At 32.9% G+C, this 18,885-nt stretch overlaps 2 protein-coding genes across 2 annotated transcripts; one reads left to right on the forward strand and one right to left on the reverse strand.

Annotated features, from left to right (window-relative positions):
* Positions 1-1,278: 1,278 nt before the first annotated feature.
* Positions 1,279-15,165, reverse strand: LOC105319501 (ficolin-1). The gene is made up of 7 exons (XM_034450142.2): positions 15,055-15,165; positions 6,623-7,007; positions 5,320-5,374; positions 3,940-4,115; positions 3,305-3,404; positions 2,812-2,982; positions 1,279-2,350 (listed from the first exon to the last, which is right to left on the reverse strand). The coding sequence occupies exons 2-7, from the start codon at positions 6,935-6,937 to the stop codon at positions 2,106-2,108; spliced, it is 1,062 nt and encodes a 353-aa protein (XP_034306033.2). The 5' UTR covers positions 6,938-7,007; positions 15,055-15,165; the 3' UTR covers positions 1,279-2,105.
* On the forward strand, positions 7,327-18,757 carry LOC105332212 (heat shock 70 kDa protein 12A). The gene is made up of 6 exons (XM_034450141.2): positions 7,327-7,497; positions 8,578-8,826; positions 15,680-15,844; positions 16,239-16,457; positions 16,787-16,937; positions 17,463-18,757. The coding sequence occupies exons 2-6, from the start codon at positions 8,626-8,628 to the stop codon at positions 18,533-18,535; spliced, it is 1,809 nt and encodes a 602-aa protein (XP_034306032.2). The 5' UTR covers positions 7,327-7,497; positions 8,578-8,625; the 3' UTR covers positions 18,536-18,757.
* Positions 18,758-18,885: the final 128 nt, after the last annotated feature.

Genomic DNA, 18,885 nt, shown 5'->3' on the forward strand with positions numbered 1-18,885 from the left:
ATTATGTAAAGCGTTTATCGTGTACGCTAACCGCTTAAAAAGGATATTTGTTGCAATACACAGTTTCAAATTCGTATTCTTGGTTATACTTATAAGATACCAAGCCCCTGCACTCTTCCTAATTATTATTCACGAGGAAACACAATTAATTTTAATGTACACATTTATTTACTTTGTTTATCTATAATCTTTTATCCTTTTTAATAAATGCTCATCTCAAAGAGAAAATACGTGTTGCTTCTTGAAAAATCATTTGCTAAATATGGTTCAATATTATTGAAAGTTGTCTTACCACTAGATATAGCTGACAAGGGTTACCCGTGGAATTCAGGGATATGACGGGACCGACCCCTGTCATTAGTCTACACATATCCTCTAGAGTGCAAATTTCTATGGCGTTACAGTCCAGATCCTTGAGACATTCGGCAGCACAGACTTGTGTTGATTTTTTCGAAGTTTGAAAAATCACCTGGAAATTGTCTTCCTTGGGAACGGTTCCAACAAAGTGGAACTGACCATATTCGGAGTGCGCACGTGTGAATTCGAAAACCGCAAGAAGAACTTGAAAAACCGACGTATTTAGTTTCCTTTTTAACATGGTTGATATTCTTGTAAATGCTCTTGCTAATATTTCAAGTTTTAAAAAGAGGTAGTTTTTTTTTCAAATGCAATGTTAGTATAAAATCTTCTAAAATTGCTTTACCAAGTACCGCGTATAACCTCTGGGGACAACAGTGGTTCTGACTTACACCGCTGTCTTCAAATCTCAACTTATTTTCAGCTCCAATTTTCTCCCCAGCAGATTGCATTGATTATTAATGCATATTCCATAGTCAACCAATCAACGAAAAGATGATCAAGATAATCGGATTTAATTTTTGTAAGTACACTGCACGCACCTACAGTGTGGAAATGGATTATGATTTTCGCGAAAGTAAAATAAACATTGAATTAAGATAACTGTTTTTATTTCCATCGAAGAAAATCAAACCTAGACTAATGATTTTTTATCTCATTTTTGCTTCATTATTAACAACTTATTTTAAAAAAAAAATCAATGTACATGTAATAGGCTGTATTTCAAATCCATTCTTTTGTCTTTAATAATTTTTTTATCAAACCCACCATTCGCAAGATTGTCGAAGATATTCATTATTATGATTATTTGTTTAATTAGAAGGGCAAACCACAATAATAACGAGTAATTTCAAATCCATCTGTAATAGCATATTACCGAGCTGGAAAATTTAAGATGGCTGAATACTATTCATGTTCGCCTTAAGTTTTAATATCATTTTTGAGCCAGTATCTGTTTTTGTTTCATGTTGTAGTTCTACGGGTCACATCTTTCAAATTCAACATAGTTTGAATACTAGCATTTTCCTATCCCAGTATTTCTACAAAGAGATCGTTATCCAGGGTTTTAAATAGACAAAAATGAATACGGCCATGGAACCCTTTGAAGTTCCACCTATTGCATATATTAAATACACAGTAATGTTTTTCATGCCCTGTTCCACATTCTTTAAAAAATGTGTCTGGTTGAAACAAAACATTCTTGTTGACTCTACCTCTTTTTTGGGGGTTTTTTCCTACATGTCTCCATGAATATATTTTGATGATTTTATCATTGAACAATCATTGTATTGGCATCATTGTTATTATACTTATATAAAAATCAGTTTTTCTGACACAAAATGTTACTTTAAAAGTTTTAACATTCAACCAATTCCTGCATCGTCAGTTTATCAACAAACTCTCTTTTAAGACACCTTGCACATTTTTCAGGCCTGTAGCAGCCTTTGTGCAATCGAAACAACCAACTAACCTACATTACATAAACCCGTATCATGCATTTATAACCAATCAAATATAGATACATCATACTAGGTTAAATATACATTCGCAAATTAGTGAAATTTTGAGAGATGGTCGTGGCCATTTTTAGACTGTTTTGATCTCCTTTAAATGTATAGATCTCTTCTTTACTATAGCTAAACAAGTCATATCTTAAAATTTTATGCAGATGCGATGGTTAACAATCTAGCCTCCTTAAAGACGGAAGGAACGTTTTCATTGGTTCAGTTGGTCAAACTGACAAATTGTTACGGTCTTCTGACCCTCATTTCCACGTAGCTGAAGTCTGTGAACTTGTTCCAATTTATTCCAAGCGTGTAGTTACCCTGACCGAACTCTCCATTTAGGTTTGACTTTTGACACGAGTTGTGCCACCAGCCTCCTTTACTGACGCTTGCGCAGTTCCTGATAGTGTCATTATCATTGTCAACGTCCTTCGTGCTGAATTTCATCAAGTTAGCACATTCTTGACACGTGGTTAAAAATGGGTCACCTACTCATAACAAAAGAATAAAAATATGTAAAACACGATAAACCTTTTGTTAAAAAAAGGAAATATTGCTTAACGTCGAAATTTTAGATTTTTGAAGATCGGTAAATATATTAGCCACTTCATATGTACATAATATTTTATCACAGTTCTCAGTCTTGAAATGTTTACCACTTCATACATTTATTGTAGTTCTAAGTCGTGCTCTGTATTTTTAACTGATTGTAGTAGTTATAATCGCTGAAGACATTTTTTTTATCTTGCCAATGCATTTCAGCTATTTGTGAAAAATTACGACATAGCAAGCTAAAAAAATGTGTGAGATATAAATTTTCATATTTAGGTAAAAAACAATGTCCAAACTGAAATATAATTTTTCTTTTTAGAATCACCAAAATGGCTCAAATTATCTAAAAAGGACGTTAAATAACACATGATCAATCAATGAAATGGTAATAATTTACCTGGGTTTTGGCTTCCATCTAAGCTGGCAGCATGCAGTCTGTAACCTCCGTTCTCGGACTCTATGTAAAACAGGTACTCGACAGTCAGCTTTTGTCCGTTGTTTTTTGTCATTCTTATCTGCAAATGGTGGTTTCCGGTAATATTGGTCAACTGGTGTATGAAGTCATTGCCTTTAAATTAAAATAGTTCATACTATCATTGTATTCTTATTAAAATTGATAGACCGCCATATTCAAAAGTTGTTTAATTATTTAAATAAGACAACACATTATGGCGATTTTTAACAGTTACTATAGTGGCTAACAAATCAAACATTATTTTTAATACAGCTATAAAGTTGGAACCTAGTTTATGCCACTAGTTTTTAAGCTCTTGACAAACTAATAATATGACAAATTATATTCAGTGTATAGGAAAACAATATTCTGTTGCATTTTCTGATGATTTTTTTCTAGGAATTTTCAATGTCAAGTTGTTTGTTCTATACTCTACCAATCCAGAAATCGGATGTTGTGGAGCCAAATCCTTCTTCGTATTCGTTCCATTCCCGATCAAAGTCAACAGATCCACCGGAGCGTCGCCTCTGAATCACCTAAAACCAATTAAAACTTTGAAACGCTGGAAACGGGGCTAACTCTCTTGATGCCGACACAGTACTTTCAGTACTTTGATTTGAACATGACGCGGCGCGTATAATTATACATGTACAACTTAAATGTTGGTTTGACAAAAGTTTTTTTTTACTCTTTCATATAATCTTTGAATATTTATGATAAAAAAATTAACAATTTTATATTTCTATATGCAGTTTTGGGGCTTTTTTAAATGTTAGATTATATTCAACTTCGGGTTACACAGGCTTGCAACAACCAGCTTTTGCTCTGAAAAGTATTGAACCCCTAATTAAATATCTCTGTTATATATATATATATATATATATATATATATATATATATATATATATATATATATATATATATATATATATATATATATATATATATATTATTCTGAAACAGTATGAGACAGAGATAAACATGTCTTTTACTTGAATTGAAAAATAAAATCCCCCAATTATAGGGTTCTTAGATTATCAATTAGTTTAGACTAAAATTCCTGCTACTTACAGTCCATTTGTATACATGTATATCAAGTCCAAGAACTGCCACCTCAACAACACAAACCAGGGTCTTGCCCCCAGACAGGGTGAATCTGATCTCCCCATTGGTCAACACAATGTCCAGCAGACCCAGCAGGCAGTGACAGTCTGCGCACGTGTTTGGGGGGAGGGTCTGTGTAATGTCTGACAAAGAAGACTCGGCCATAATTTACCTACTAGAATGTTTCTTAGACTTAAATACTGCTTGAGAAACTTTATGAATATCAGCACAAGTCTTTATGTAATGGTAGAACAAGTCTTTACGTGATGATAGAACAAGTCTTTACGTGATGATAGAACAAGTCCTTAGATAATAATAAAGGAATCCCTTTATGTGATGGTAGAACAAGTCTTTATATGATGATTGTAGAGTAGAACAAGTCTTTATGTGATGATGGTAGAACAAGTCTTAAGGTGATTATACAACAAGTCTTTACGTGATGGTAGAACAAGTTTGTATATGATTGTATTACAAGTCTTTACGTGATGGTAGAACAGGTCCTTAGGTGTCGATAAAGCAAGTCTTTATGTGATGGTAGAACAAGTCTTTATATGATGATGGTAGAACAATTTCTTATATGAAGATGGTAGAACAAGTCTTAATGTGATTGTACAACAAGTATTTACGTGATGGTAGAACAAGACTTTACGTGAAGGTAAAACGAGTTTGTATATGATTGCATTACGATGATGGTAGAACAAGTTCTGATATGATGATGGTAGAACAAGTCTTTATGTGATGATAGAACAAGTCTTTATGTGATGATAGAACAAGTCTTTATGTGATGATAGAACAAGTCTTTACGTGATGATAGAACAAGTCTTTATGTGATGATAGAACAAGTCTTTATGTGATGATAGAACAAGTCTTTAAGCGATGATAGAACAAGTCTTTATGTGATGGTAGAACAAGTCTTTATGTGATGATAGAACAAGTCTTTACGTGATAGTAGAACAAGTCTTTATGTGATGATAGAACAAGTCTTTAAGCGATGGTAGAACAAGTCTTTATGTGATGATAGAACAGGTCTTTATGTGATGGTAGAACAAGTCTTTATGTGATGATAGAACAAGTCTTTATGTGATGATAGAACAAGTCTTTATGTGATGATAGAACAAGTCTTTATGTGATGATAGAACAAGTCTTTAAGCGATGGTAGAACAAGTCTTTATGTGATGATAGAACAGGTCATAGTCATAGTGATAGTTGAACTTTCTGCTAGAAGTGTATGTGTTCTATAATGTTACTAGAAGTCATAATGTACATAATGGAACTAAAGTAAGTTTTAAAATAATGATTTTGCCAAATTAAGAACACCACACCACACCTATATTGTGGTTCACTTACTTTGAGTACATGTGTTCTGTAGCCTATCCCAATAACCTTCCCTGCAAGGATTGCCCTAGAAGAAACACAAACTAGCAATTCGTACAGACAGGTATATTCACAGCAATTATAAAATACTTAAAACGGCGTTAGAATAAAATTAAATGAAATTAAAGCAAACCATATCATATGCTATACACATGTTTCACTGTACGAGTATTACTTGAATATTACCTTTTTAATACATAATCCGTGGTTGTCGAATTAGTTTGTCAAAAACAAACTACGATATTTTAATTCACGTTTTAATCCAACATTATGTCAAACCTGTTTTATTGGATAAGTTTCCATTGAGATCCTATGGTGAACATATACTAACAAACGGCCAAGACCCGAAATATTATAAAGTAACTAGTATATCGAGGTATATGTAATAATAAACGGCTACTGTTTAAAAATGATGCAACCAAAAATATAAAATATATAACCTGTGATAAAAATATTGTACATGCAAAGACATTGCCGTATTTTATTTGCCGTTTTTAAAACTTAGTTTTATAAGTAGTTTTATTTCATTGTACTCTGAATTGTTACCGATGTCAATGAAACTGGGTTACTGCAATTAAATACTGAATCGTTGCGGTGCCAGTAAAGACCGTCAGGTGAGCAATCAAGGAATCAGGTCGGAAAAGAACAAAGCAAATCAATCAATCAATCTATCGATGAAATTATTAATCAAAACTGTAGTAGTGATGAGTGTAGTATTAATGACTGATTGCAGTAATATCGAGCCTTTTTTGTATAATATTTACATTTTCTGCTGTCTCTGTCTGCGAAAACATTACGAAGGCCTTGGGACCATATAACTTAGACGAGCTCATTTTTGTTCTCAGTCTCATTTTCCCACTATCTATTCCTTTTGTAAAAGTGAGACTGAGATCAAAAGTTAGCTCGTCTAAGTTTTATGGTCCCAGGGCTTTGAAGCCTAAAACCAAATAATTTCATAAAAGATGAGCGACACAAATTGGGCGTATCTTATAGCATAACCGAAAAACGGTATTGGTTTAGCTGCGTAGTAATACATATAGCATGTGCTACATGAAAAAATAGTGGTTTTAATATATAAATATTGTATTCAAGTGTAGAAATTGAAAATAATCTAAATATAAGTAATAGGGAATCATTTGTTAAATATTACGAAGTGATAATTTCTGTCGGAGCGTGGTTAAATCTATCATAAAGCCCTTCGGATTTTATTCGATTTGACAAGGCCCGACCAAAATTATCATGTCATAATACTTAAAGAATGATTCCTTTGACTTACCAGACGATAGAGCTGACATGTTGACCTGGAGCTGTTGGACATTGGGGACAAATGTTGTCCCGTTGTTATGCGACACCTTGAGACTCCGTGGTTACAGATTTCCACCGCGTGGCATTTGGCGTTTTCTAGACACATGGAAGCACAGACGCTCTTTGAAACATTGGGAATCTGGCACAGTATATGGGGACCGTATTCCTCGGAAACCTCACCGTACAAATGTAAGTGGAATTGTCGAACAGTTCCATTGACTTTGGAAAGTGTTGACATCAAAAGAAGGGTGTTGAATATTGTTTTTATGGTATTCGTCTGAATCATTTCTCCTTGATGTTGTTATTCCAATATTTTATCTGATATAGTTTAGGGATAACATATGATTCAAGAATTTCTGAAAAGAAATTTATTTGAATTACAATATATATATACTTATTCTAAGAGAGTATGGGAAGATAAACCAGAATTTTATATTCAATATGTTCATGTAAATTGTACATGAGCTTTATGACATGTTAAAATCTTAACTCATCAAATATTTTATATATACTACAAATTCTTCAGGAGTATAGAAAAAAAAGAATAAATGATCACCATACACTGATGTAGATATGTGGATGAACGTGTATACGGGTATTCGAAAACAATTGATCAATAAATGGGTTTTAAAGTTTAAAGGTCCAGCTTGCAGTAAATAATCCGTATATCGTTAAATGGAGGTTCGCTTCAAAATACATTTCAAAACAAGAAACAACTTGCACTAATACCAAAGAAGGAAGTAAAATTTCACGGAATTTGTTGCATCAAATGTTAATAACAAATGTAGTTTTGTAAATATGTGGTGATTTCAAAATTAGATGTTAGCGGAAATGTCAAAGACACACGTAAGTAATATGGATATTTGGAAGGAATCGAAGAGATGATTTTATCATAAATTGAATATGGTATACTTTTATTGATTGAAGTTCATTCTAACTATGAAAGTTAACCTATAAACTACGATATAAACTTGTAAATACGTAAATATCTATTAAGTTCAGTATGTAGGTACATGTATGTATCAATAACAAAAATGGAACGATAAATCTTAATCTAGTAAATATGTAAATATGTGGTGATTTCAAATATTGATGGTAGCGGAAATGTCAAACACACATGTAAGTAATATTAATATGGATTTATAATGAGGATCTAAGAGATGATTTAATTATTCAATGAATATGGTATACCTTTATTAATTTAGTTGTTTAAGTATATGAATGAAGTTTCAACCAGCGAACTGACAATATAACTATAATTTTATTGTTGTTGTCTGTTGAATTTTTTTTTACCAAATTCACCTTTTTTTAGTAAGGTCTGACCATTATCTTTCCCCTAACGTTTGGACAAAAATTGACGTAGCTAATCATGTATGTGCCATCTATAGTATAAATTCAAAATACTTGTTTCTTTTTACTATGGAGACGTAGATCTACCAAAACCAGTCGGATAATTATGTAGGCTCATCAGGTTTATAAGTAGATTTATCAGATATTTATGTCAACTTGTAACTTGTAAGTTGATACTTTCCCATAGTACGCCATATATCCGCCGAAATAGTACATTAAATAACAAGTACTTATTTTTAGGTTTTGAACAAAAGCGAGAGAAAAAGGAGAAAAAAAAGGAAATTTGACTCTTAGCAAATGAAAAAAAATGTAATTTAAAAAAAACATGTGCTTCTCTTGTTTGATAAGTCAGACTCCTAATAAGACTTCCCCCTAATGAACAAAAATACTTGTAGACAATAACTACAAGTGAACTATATCAATTATCAATCATTCCAATCAGTGAAAGTGTTTAAAATCTAATCATCATTTGTCAATGAATTGAAAAAAAGAAATTTTAACGTTTAATGTAACTCAAATCTAATCACAGAGATCCCAAGATTTGAATTGACAAAAAGAATTTTTACCGTTTTCAAGGTTTTCCCAAAATGGGTAATTCGAGGTCGGTAAGTCAAATAACAAACCATGAATGAATCACATGAAAGAAAGAAACCCAGGGGTAAGGGAAAACAAGACGAAAAGGCGACCCCTAGGGAGGAAAACAACGACCTATTTGTGGTGGCCATCGACTTTGGGACTTCGTACACGGGATATGCTTACGCACAGAGGGACAGCTATGAGACCGACCCACTGAGGATCTACGGCATGAAAATTGACAATAACCAGGTATGCCTGCATGCAACAAGCACATAGCATCGTTTTTGACAGGCACACTCTTCAAAAATCTTCATAAGCAGATTAAATAAATTCTTTTGTTATTTTAATTAAAATCATGCAGAAGGCGATTTATTCAAAATACAAAATCCAGTTAATTTCTTTATAAACATATTAAGATATCTCCAGTAAACATCAATAAACCTTCATTGGCTTCAATTTGTGTTTTAGATACTTTGTTGCAAGGATACACATGTTCCATAGAAACATCCATTTTCAGTGCTTAAATGCCTATTACTGTTATGAATTAAGTAACTTTTACAGATTTTAAGTGTGCTGATATATCTATGTATCCTTGGGATAAAGATGATATTTATCACACTTAGTATTAGAAAACACAGATAATCAACATTTTATGATGTTGTCTGTCATTTTGTTTCATGTTTTGACTTTGAAAATGAAAGTAACAACAGTCTCGCAGTGAATATGAGTAAACATCATTTCTTAGTTTTAAAGCTTAAGTTTTTATTTTAAAGAAATTATTCTTGCAAAGAATGATGAAAAGAAAATGTTTATTATTCTTTTAATTGGCCCAATTTGCTTAAACTGTACTTTCATCATGTTCTTGATATAATGTATAGAGTTACTTCCCTTTGAACATCAAAAAACCAATAGAACTTCCATGGTTAAATTCTCAATAAGATATAGGATTTGCCTCTGGTGAAATTTAAAGGAATAACTAGGATTTAATCAATGTTTCCTACTATTGTGTAATATTGTTAAACTTGGGATGGATATAGAAAATATTTTATTGTAAAATGAGCTTAATTTACTATGATTTATTTAGTCTTTCTGGAAATGTGGTGTAATTTTTCACCTCATGATATCTCTGTCATGCAAACGCATATTGATACAGAAAATAAACAAAGGTTTACAAGTAAGCTGAACATCATTTTGCTGAAGTATTATCAAATTCGATTATATGTCGTAAATCAGTTACACATTGAGCTCTGCATGATTCTTAGGCGGAGTAGTACTTAATTTTTGGGAGTTGATTTTAAATCAACTCTCCTATGCAGTTACTCAGGCAAACCGAAAGTGAAACAGTGTTTGGACCTAAGCACAAACTAACACCACTGATAACATTTAGTCCTTGAAAATAATCGATAAATTCGATGTAATGTATTCTTAAAAATTGTTTTTGAAGGAAACGTATTTATAGATGCCTTGTAAATAGTCAAATTTTTAATGGTACGAACAATTTAGATATTTTTATGTAGTTGTACATTGTATGTATTCCTACGCCAGAGTTCAACATATCCGTAAATCTCCGACAAGCAGAGAGTCTCTCTTGCTTATCGTAGATTAACGGAGACAGACGAGACTAGAGTTCAATAGTGCTTCGATCCATACTATTTCTTTGAAATGTCGATTACTGATACGCAGTTTGATGAAATTCTTTGAATATTACACAACATGATTCATATGGGGTTTTTGCGAAATTCTTGTCGGAGAATAATTCATTTTTAAAAAAATGTGCATAATTAAAATACATATAGGAAACTACTTGCCATGCAAAATAATATATCGTTGATTCTAAAATAAATAATAATCGATAAAATCAACTCCTGTCAGTTCTTCAGTACTTTGATTTGCAATATGACAGTTTTATAGAAAAAATGAGATGTCTGGAAGGGGAGGGATAACGCCACTCTGAAAAATTGATAACAATTTTGCGGTTGTAGATTGCGAAATGAATACCATTGAAAATATGAAAACTTGTAAGGGATTTAACTTATTTAAAAATAGGAAAGAATTATGTTCTCTGTTCTTTATGGAAAATCTTTATCCCCCCCCCCCCCCCCCCCGTGCTACAGGCCTGTGCAATAACAAGTCAGCTGACTCTAGAGAAACATACTCCTAAATGTAAATTGCCGTCTATTGAAATGTTACCATGCGTTGGATTCTTGATTGGTGTGTGTAGTTGGTTAAAAGAGGAGCTATGGTGCTATGTGATATTCAAGACCCATTAAATGATTTACGGCCCCTTCATTTAAATAGGTGCATCATTGTAGGGTCTATGATTTATGGCGATATCAATGGATACCTATTCTACAGGGAAATAAACATAAACAATATTGAGACTTAAAATGTCATCTCTCAAATTATTTTGAGCCGTGGTTTGGGAAAATCAATTAATCTACAATACACTTTAATCTAGCTGGCTATTAACCATAGCTGCATTAAGTAATTACTAATTATTCTATTTATTTGTATCATCTTTTTAAATTTACAAAAATGAATTTGAAAAAAATAGCATTATAAAAATGAACATACATGTACTGAGTTTAATAAGACTAGGAATAAGTTTAACAGACATAGTCATCAAGTGTAACAGACCATGGAATGAAGTGTAACAGATATAGGAATGAAGTAGTTTAAAGACATAGGAATAAGTGTAACAGACATAGAAATGAAGTGTAACAGACAGAGAAATGAAGTGTAACAGACAGAGTTATAAAGTGTAACAGACATAGTTATGAATTGTAACAGTCATAGTAATGAAGTGTAACAGTCATAGTAATGAAGTGTAACAGTCATAGGGATGAGTGTAACAGACATAGTAATGAAGTGTAACAGTCATAGTTATGAATTGTAACAGTCAAAGTAATGAAGTGTAACAGTCATAGTAATGAAGTGTAACAGACAAAGTTATAAAGTGTAACAGTCATAGTAATGAAGTGTAACAGTCATAGTAATAAAGTGTAACAGACATAGTTATGAAGTGTAACAGTCATAGTAATGAAGTGTAACAGTCATAGTAATGAAGTGTAACAGTCATAGAAATGAAGTGTTACAGTCATAGTTATGAAGTGTTACAGTCATAGCAATGAAGTGTAACAGACATAGTTATGAAGTGTAACAGTCATAGTAATGAAGTGTAACAGTCATAGTAATGAAGTGTAACAGTCATAGTTATGAAGTGTAACAGTCAAAGTAATGAACTGTAACAGACAGAAAAATGAAGTGTAACAGACATAGTTATGAATTGTAACAGACATAGTTATGAATTGTAACAGACATAGTTATGAAGTGTAACAGACATAGTAATGAAGTGTAACAGTCATAGTAATGAAGTGTAACAGACAGAAAAATGAAGTGTAACAGTCATAGTAATGAATTGTAACAGACATAGTAATGAAGTGTAACAGTCATAGTAATGAAGTGTAACAGACAGAAAAATGGAGTGTAACAGACATAGTTATGAATTGTAACAGACATAGTTATGAAGTGTAACAGTCTTAGTTATGAAGTGTAACAGACATAGTTATGAAGTGTTACAGACATAGTTATGAATTGTAACAGACATAGTTATGAAGTGTAACAGACATAGTTATGAAGTGTAACAGTCATAGTAATAAAGTGTAACAGTCATAGTAATGAAGTGTAACAGACATAGTTATAAAGTGTAACAGTCATAGTAATGAAGTGTAACAGTCATAATAATGAAGTGTAACAGCTATAGTTATGAAGTGTAACAGTCATAGTAATGAAGTGTAACAGTCATAGTAATGAAGTGTAACAGTCATAGTAATGAAGTGTTACAGTCATAGTTATGAAGTGTTACAGTCATAGTAATGAAGTGTAACAGTCATAGAAATGAAGTGTTACAGTCATAGTTATGAAGTGTAACAGTCATAGTAATGAAGTGTAACCGACATAGTTATGAAATGTAACAGACAGAAAAATGAAGTGTAACAGTCATAGTTATGAAGTGTAACAGTCATAGAAATGAAGTGTTACAGTCATAGTTATGAATTGTAACAGACATAGAAATGAAGTGTTACAGTCATAGTTATGAAGTGTAACAGTCATAGTAATAAAGTGTAACAGACATAGTTATGAAGTGTAACAGTCATAGAAATGAAGTGTAACAGTCATAGTAATGAAGTGTAACAGTCATAGTAATGAAGTATAACAGTCATAGTAATGAAGTGTAACAGTCATAGAAATAAAGTGTTACAGTCATAGTTATGAAGTGTTACAGTCATAGTAATGAAGTGTAACAGACATAGTTATAAAGTGTAACAGTCATAGTAATGAAGTGTTACAGTCATAATAATGAAGTGTAACAGACATAGTTATAAAGTGTAACAGTCATAGTAATGAAGTGTTACAGTCATAGTAATGAAGTGTAACAGACATAGTTATAAAGTGTAACAGTCATAGTAATGAAGTGTTACAGTCATAATAATGAAGTGTAACAGTCATAGTAATGAAATGTAACAGACAGAAAAATGAAGTGTAACAGTCATAGTTATGAAGTGTAACAGACATAGTAATGAAGTGTAACAGTCATAGTAATGAAGTATTACGGTCATATGAATGAAGAGTAACGGATATAGTTATGAAGTGTAACAGTCATAGTAATGAAGTGTAACAGTCATAGAAATGAAGTGTTACAGTCTTAGTCATGAAGTGTAACAGACATAGTTATGAAGTGTAACAGACATAGTTATGAAGTGTAACAGTCATAGTAATGAAGTATTACGGTCATATGAATGAAGAGTAACGGATATAGTTATGAAGAGTAACGGATATAGTTATGAAGTGTAACAGTCATAGTAATGAAGTGTATCAGTCATAGTAATGAAGTATTACGGTCATATGAATGAAGAGTAACGGATATAGTTATGAAGAGTAACGGATATAGTTATGAAGTGTAACAGTCATAGTAATGAAGTGTAACAGTCATAGTAATGAAGTGTAACAGTCATAGTAATGAAGTGTAACAGTCATAGTTATGAAGTGTTACAGTCATAGTAATGAAGTGTAACAGTCATAGTTATGAATTGTAACAGTCATAGAAATGAAGTGTAACAGTCATAGTTATGAAGTGTAATAGACAGAAAAATGAAGTGTAACAGTCATAGTAATGAAATGTAACAGACAGAAAAATGAAGTGTAACAGTCATAGTTATGAAGTGTAACAGACATAGTTATGAATTGTTACAGTCATAGTAATGAAGTGTAACAGTCATAGTTATGAAGTGTAACAGACATAGTAATGAAGTGTAACAGTCATAGTAATGAAGTATTACGGTCATATGAATGAAGAGTAACGGATATAGTTATGAAGTGTAACAGTCATAGTAATGAAGTGTAACAGTCATAGAAATGAAGTGTTACAGTCTTAGTTATGAAGTGTAACAGACATAGTTATGAAGTGTAACAGACAGAAAAATGAAGTGTAACAGACATAGTAATGAAGTGTAACAGACATAGAAATGAAGTGTTACAGTCATAATAATGAAGTGTAACAGTCATAGTTATGAAGTGTTACAGTCATAGTAATGAAGTGTAACAGTCATAGTTATGAATTGTAACAGTCATAGAAATGAAGTGTAACAGTCATAGTTATGAAGTGTAATAGACAGAAAAATGAAGTGTAACAGTCATAGTAATGAAATGTAACAGACAGAAAAATGAAGTGTAACAGTCATAGTTATGAAGTGTAACAGACATAGTTATGAATTGTTACAGTCATAGTAATGAAGTGTAACAGTCATAGTTATGAAGTGTAACAGACATAGTAATGAAGTGTAACAGTCATAGTAATGAAGTATTACGGTCATATGAATGAAGAGTAACGGATATAGTTATGAAGTGTAACAGTCATAGTAATGAAGTGTAACAGTCATAGAAATGAAGTGTTACAGTCTTAGTTATGAAGTGTAACAGACATAGTTATGAAGTGTAACAGACAGAAAAATGAAGTGTAACAGACATAGTAATGAAGTGTAACAGACATAGAAATGAAGTGTTACAGTCATAGTAATGAAGTGTAACAGTCATAGTAATGAAGTGTAACAGTCATAGAAATGAAGTGTTACAGTCATAGTTATGAAGTGTTACAGTCATAGTAATGAAGTTTAACAGTCATAGTAATATGAATGAACAGTAACGGATATAGTTATGAAGTGTAACAGGCATAGGAATGTGATGTATAACAGAAATAGGAATGAAGTGTTAAACACATATAAATGGGGTGTCATCGCCAGGAATTTAAATGAGGCACTAGTTTTGGAGACAGAAGTTATAAAATGAAGTGTTAAGGACAGAAGTAGAAAGGAAGTTCATGTACTATAAGAAAGTGAAGTGTTACAATTAAATAGAAAAAAGTACAAATAAAGACAACTGAAAATTATTTTAACATTTGACATTATTATCTTTACATACCTGTCAGATGTTAGGAATTCATCTCTCAAGATACACGTCTGTGTTTGGTCGCGACAGATGTGATGTGTTACGTCAATAGTTCTCAATGCTTTAAGTTTTGATTCATTCGTTCGGACACAGGGGGATACTAACGTTTTACCCGGAATCGATAAATATTGTCCAGATATCCGGAATAGATTCCACATGATTACGTCGAATTCCAGTCAGCTTGAATTTTACAATGCCTGCTAGATTTATTGTTTTGAGAATCATGTAATGTTTATAAAACCTGATTAAAGTGATCAGCACATAACACACTCAAATCCGGTCGATGATATTAAAGATAGCTGAGACATCCTTTTTTCCCTATATTCCACAAAATATTTTGCTGAAAAGCTTTTACAAATGCATATTCATGTGGTTACATATGATGCACATTTACAAAACACATTTTTTATTTTTGAGGTTTTTGTCAGTTGAAATTGTTTACTATTTGCATGTATTTCTATGTATCATTTTCCCCTATTCTTTAATTCTGAAGATGTTTAAAAAGAAATGTGTAGTAATCATATGAGACACGTTCTCATTTCATTCTGATAAAGTTTCATAAAAGTAATATAATACGAATAAATTACATATTTTACAGCAACTTGGAAAGGTGCCGACATCGATATTGTTAACTCCAGACGATTCATTCCACTCGTTTGGTAAAACGGCTGAGGACACTTACGGCGAGAAATGCAGCAATGGGGAGAGAGATTGGAAATTGTTCAAGAACTTTAAGATGACCCTGTACAATGCCAGTGATAAGGTATGTTGTACGTAAAATACCGGTCTGGAATTGGCACCTTACGGGTGGGTAGCATTGTTTTTGAACGAGGGCCGACCTACCACAAGAAAATAGAATAAAAATAAAAGAACTCACTTCTACAATCGTTCAAGTACCTATAGTATATCAAAAACCTTGTCTTTAAGGGTTTTAAATTGTGTTATCTTAAATTCCTATGATTTTAATGCTGTCAAAATAAAATTGGAGGGGTCAATTCATTCTAACTTATTTATTATTACGTACAAGTAACTAATAGAAAAACTGTCAAAAAGAGGGACAGCGCTCCTCTCCTTTCCACTCCCGCCAAACCTTAATTTGTATCTAAATTTTTAAGCAAAGTAAGAGTCAAATTTTCCTGATTATTTTTTTTTTACAGAAAACAACGAGGGATCTTGTAATAGAAGACTGCCGAGGGAATACAATATCTGCGATCACTCTGTTTACGTTAATGTTTAGTCACCTGAAAAGCGCATTTGTCAAACAACTGGAAGAAGCCACCAAAGGAGTTCCGGATGATTGGATTCGCTGGGTGATCACTGTTCCCGCCATTTGGGACGACTCGGCCAAGCAGTTCATTAGGGAGGCAGCAGAGAAGGTCGTTAGCTCTTCGATCGTGTAACCTTTAGTTTATTAGGTCCTTAACTGAACCTCTTTTAAAAATAGTTGTATGAAATGTCCAAAAAGCTCATCTCAAGAACTTTCTGGGGATTATTTTTTCAAATCATAAATAATAGGTTTCAATGACAATAAAAATCAAATCATTCAGTGTACATTTTAGCTAATTTATATCGTACGGTAACTGACAGCATTATACTAAGTCACCAAACTTCCACGTCATGTTTCGAATGAGTATATTATACATTGTAAACAAGTTTATAACTAAAGTATAATTATATAAAAATAATATTCATACACATACTACAGGCTGGAATAAGGAAGATAATCTTAGCTCTGGAGCCGGAGTGCGCCGCGTTGTATTGTGGAACTCTGCTCCAGGGACTGAGAGATACGCTCAAAAATCAAGCACTGCGAATTGTAGGTCCCGGATCTCGGTACATCTTGCTGGACATGGGAGGTTCGTCTTTTATGTTAGCATTCTTAATTATTTCCTGTCTTTATAAAAAAAAGTTTCACTTGTGTTTGGAAAGTTCATGTCCGTTTGTCTGCTTGTCCCAAAATACTAGTATCATAGACTAAGTTTATGTTTCTGAATTAAATTGGTTTTGTTAATTCATTTCATTATTTTGTGTATTTAATGCATACCCTATCATTCGTTACGCGAAGCATTGTCAAGTAATATTGGAGCGTGGGGTATGTAGAACCCTTTTAATTGAGAGATTGGACTTTAGGTAGTTGTGTCAAACAGCATTGTGACGTAGGCCTGTCTATTTCATTGCTGGCCATTCAGCCATAGCTCTCTGAAATCAACAAGATTTGTCTGGATTTTGCGCTAAGACTACGCGATCGGTGCATAATTTCGCTTGAAACCGCGTCATTTTTAACTTGTTTTGACGCAAGAAATAGATAGTAACATCCTACTGAAAGTCCAAGGTCTTGTTTAATTATTGAAATACAAGATTGTACTGTTTGTTATATAAAGGTGGAACGGTTGACATCACGGCCCATGAGGTGAGCCGTGACTTCACTTATGACGAGCTGTTCGCTGCCAATGGCGGGCCATGGGGAGGAGAGAATGTCAACATAGCATTCCAAGAGTATCTTTGCGAAATCTTCACAAAACCTGTGTTTTCTGAGTTTTGCAAGGTTCATACGGAAGATTTTTATGATCTAATGGGAGCTTTTGAACAAAAGAAAAGGACCTTTGAAGCTAGGATGGTTCAAGAGAACAAATTCGTCGTCATTAAATTGCCATATTATCTTGGCAAGGATTTTCCTCTAAACACCCCGATGGATTTGGCAGTGAAAGAGCATGATAAGTTAAAGATACCTGCAAAACATATGATGGGGTTCTTTAATGGTACGCTTGACGAAATATCCCGACACATTAAAAATAAGCTCAAAACAGAAGAACTGAAAGATATCAACAATGTTATACTGGTAGGTGGCTTTAGTGTACCAAATATAGTTAAAGACCGTCTCAAAGAGGTATTTCCGGAAAACGCCAACTTTTACTGCCCAGAAAACTCCGAAGTCGCCACTCTGGAAGGAGCAGTATTGTACGGACAGTCTCAAATTCACACAACATATGAAAAATCAAAGCCTCGTAGTATAACACCAAGCATCAACTCGAGACGAAGTAGGTTTACCTATGGAATGGACTCCCATGTACAGTTTAACCCAACAAAGCACCCAGAAAGCAAGAAATTCAGGGATGGTGATGAGGTGTTTTGTAAAGACTATTTCTGGGTCCTTCTTAGGGCTGGAGCAAAGTTATCTCGAGATAAAAAAGGTACGATGAGGACGTTCACCATGGACAAAGACTCTACAACACTGGATGTTGTTATCTACAAAACGGAGAATCCAAGTCCAAAGTTTGTGGACGACCCGGGCTGTTTGAGGCTCGGAACTCTTGTTGTTGACATGACAGAAGGCTTGGGGATTCCGAATCGAGAAATCAAAATCGGACTACAGTACAACGATACAGAATTGAATGTCTACGCCATTAACAACAGAGATGAGATTGTCAAGACGACGTTTGATTTGCTAGCGTAGATTAGTATTTTAGGGTTGATAGAAAAAGTATATAACAGCAATTGCTTATTAAATTTTTTTAAACGTTGAATTTTCAATTGCCATTTGATTGTTTGCAGTGTTATACAATATCTATCATACAATATTCAATATATTTGGCATATTTTTTTATATATTAAATGTCACATAGTTTACATACATGTATATTACCCATTTACTCAAATAAAGAGATCGAATATGTTTTGTTCAAGAATTATCTAGAAAATCTAATAAAACGAAATTAAGACGTTACTGTGTTCTTTGAGAAATTATTGACCAATAATTCCACGTAAAAGGTTTTTATTTAGGACATCACAGAAGTTGAGACATTT

The sequence above is a fragment of the Magallana gigas genome, chromosome 4 (assembly GCF_963853765.1).
Source record: "Magallana gigas chromosome 4, xbMagGiga1.1, whole genome shotgun sequence".
NCBI lineage: Eukaryota > Metazoa > Mollusca > Bivalvia > Ostreida > Ostreidae > Magallana > Magallana gigas.

Bases quoted from the DNA above. Each gene is read 5' to 3' on its own strand.
- LOC105319501 (XM_034450142.2), bottom strand. From the start codon at position 6,937: ATGATTCAGACGAATACCATAAAAACAATATTCAACACCCTTCTTTTG. The intron at 4,116-5,319 runs GTAAGTGAACCA...CTTCTTTGTCAG, and splicing joins ACAGAACACATGTACTCAAA to ACATTACACAGACCCTCCCC. The intron at 2,983-3,304 runs GTAGAGTATAGA...TTTAATTTAAAG, and splicing joins AACATCCGATTTCTGGATTG to GCAATGACTTCATACACCAG.
- LOC105332212 (XM_034450141.2), top strand. From the start codon at position 8,626: ATGAATGAATCACATGAAAGAAAGAAACCCAGGGGTAAGGGAAAACAA. The intron at 8,827-15,679 runs GTATGCCTGCAT...CATATTTTACAG, and splicing joins TGAAAATTGACAATAACCAG to CAACTTGGAAAGGTGCCGAC. The intron at 16,938-17,462 runs GTTCGTCTTTTA...TGTTATATAAAG, and splicing joins CATCTTGCTGGACATGGGAG to GTGGAACGGTTGACATCACG.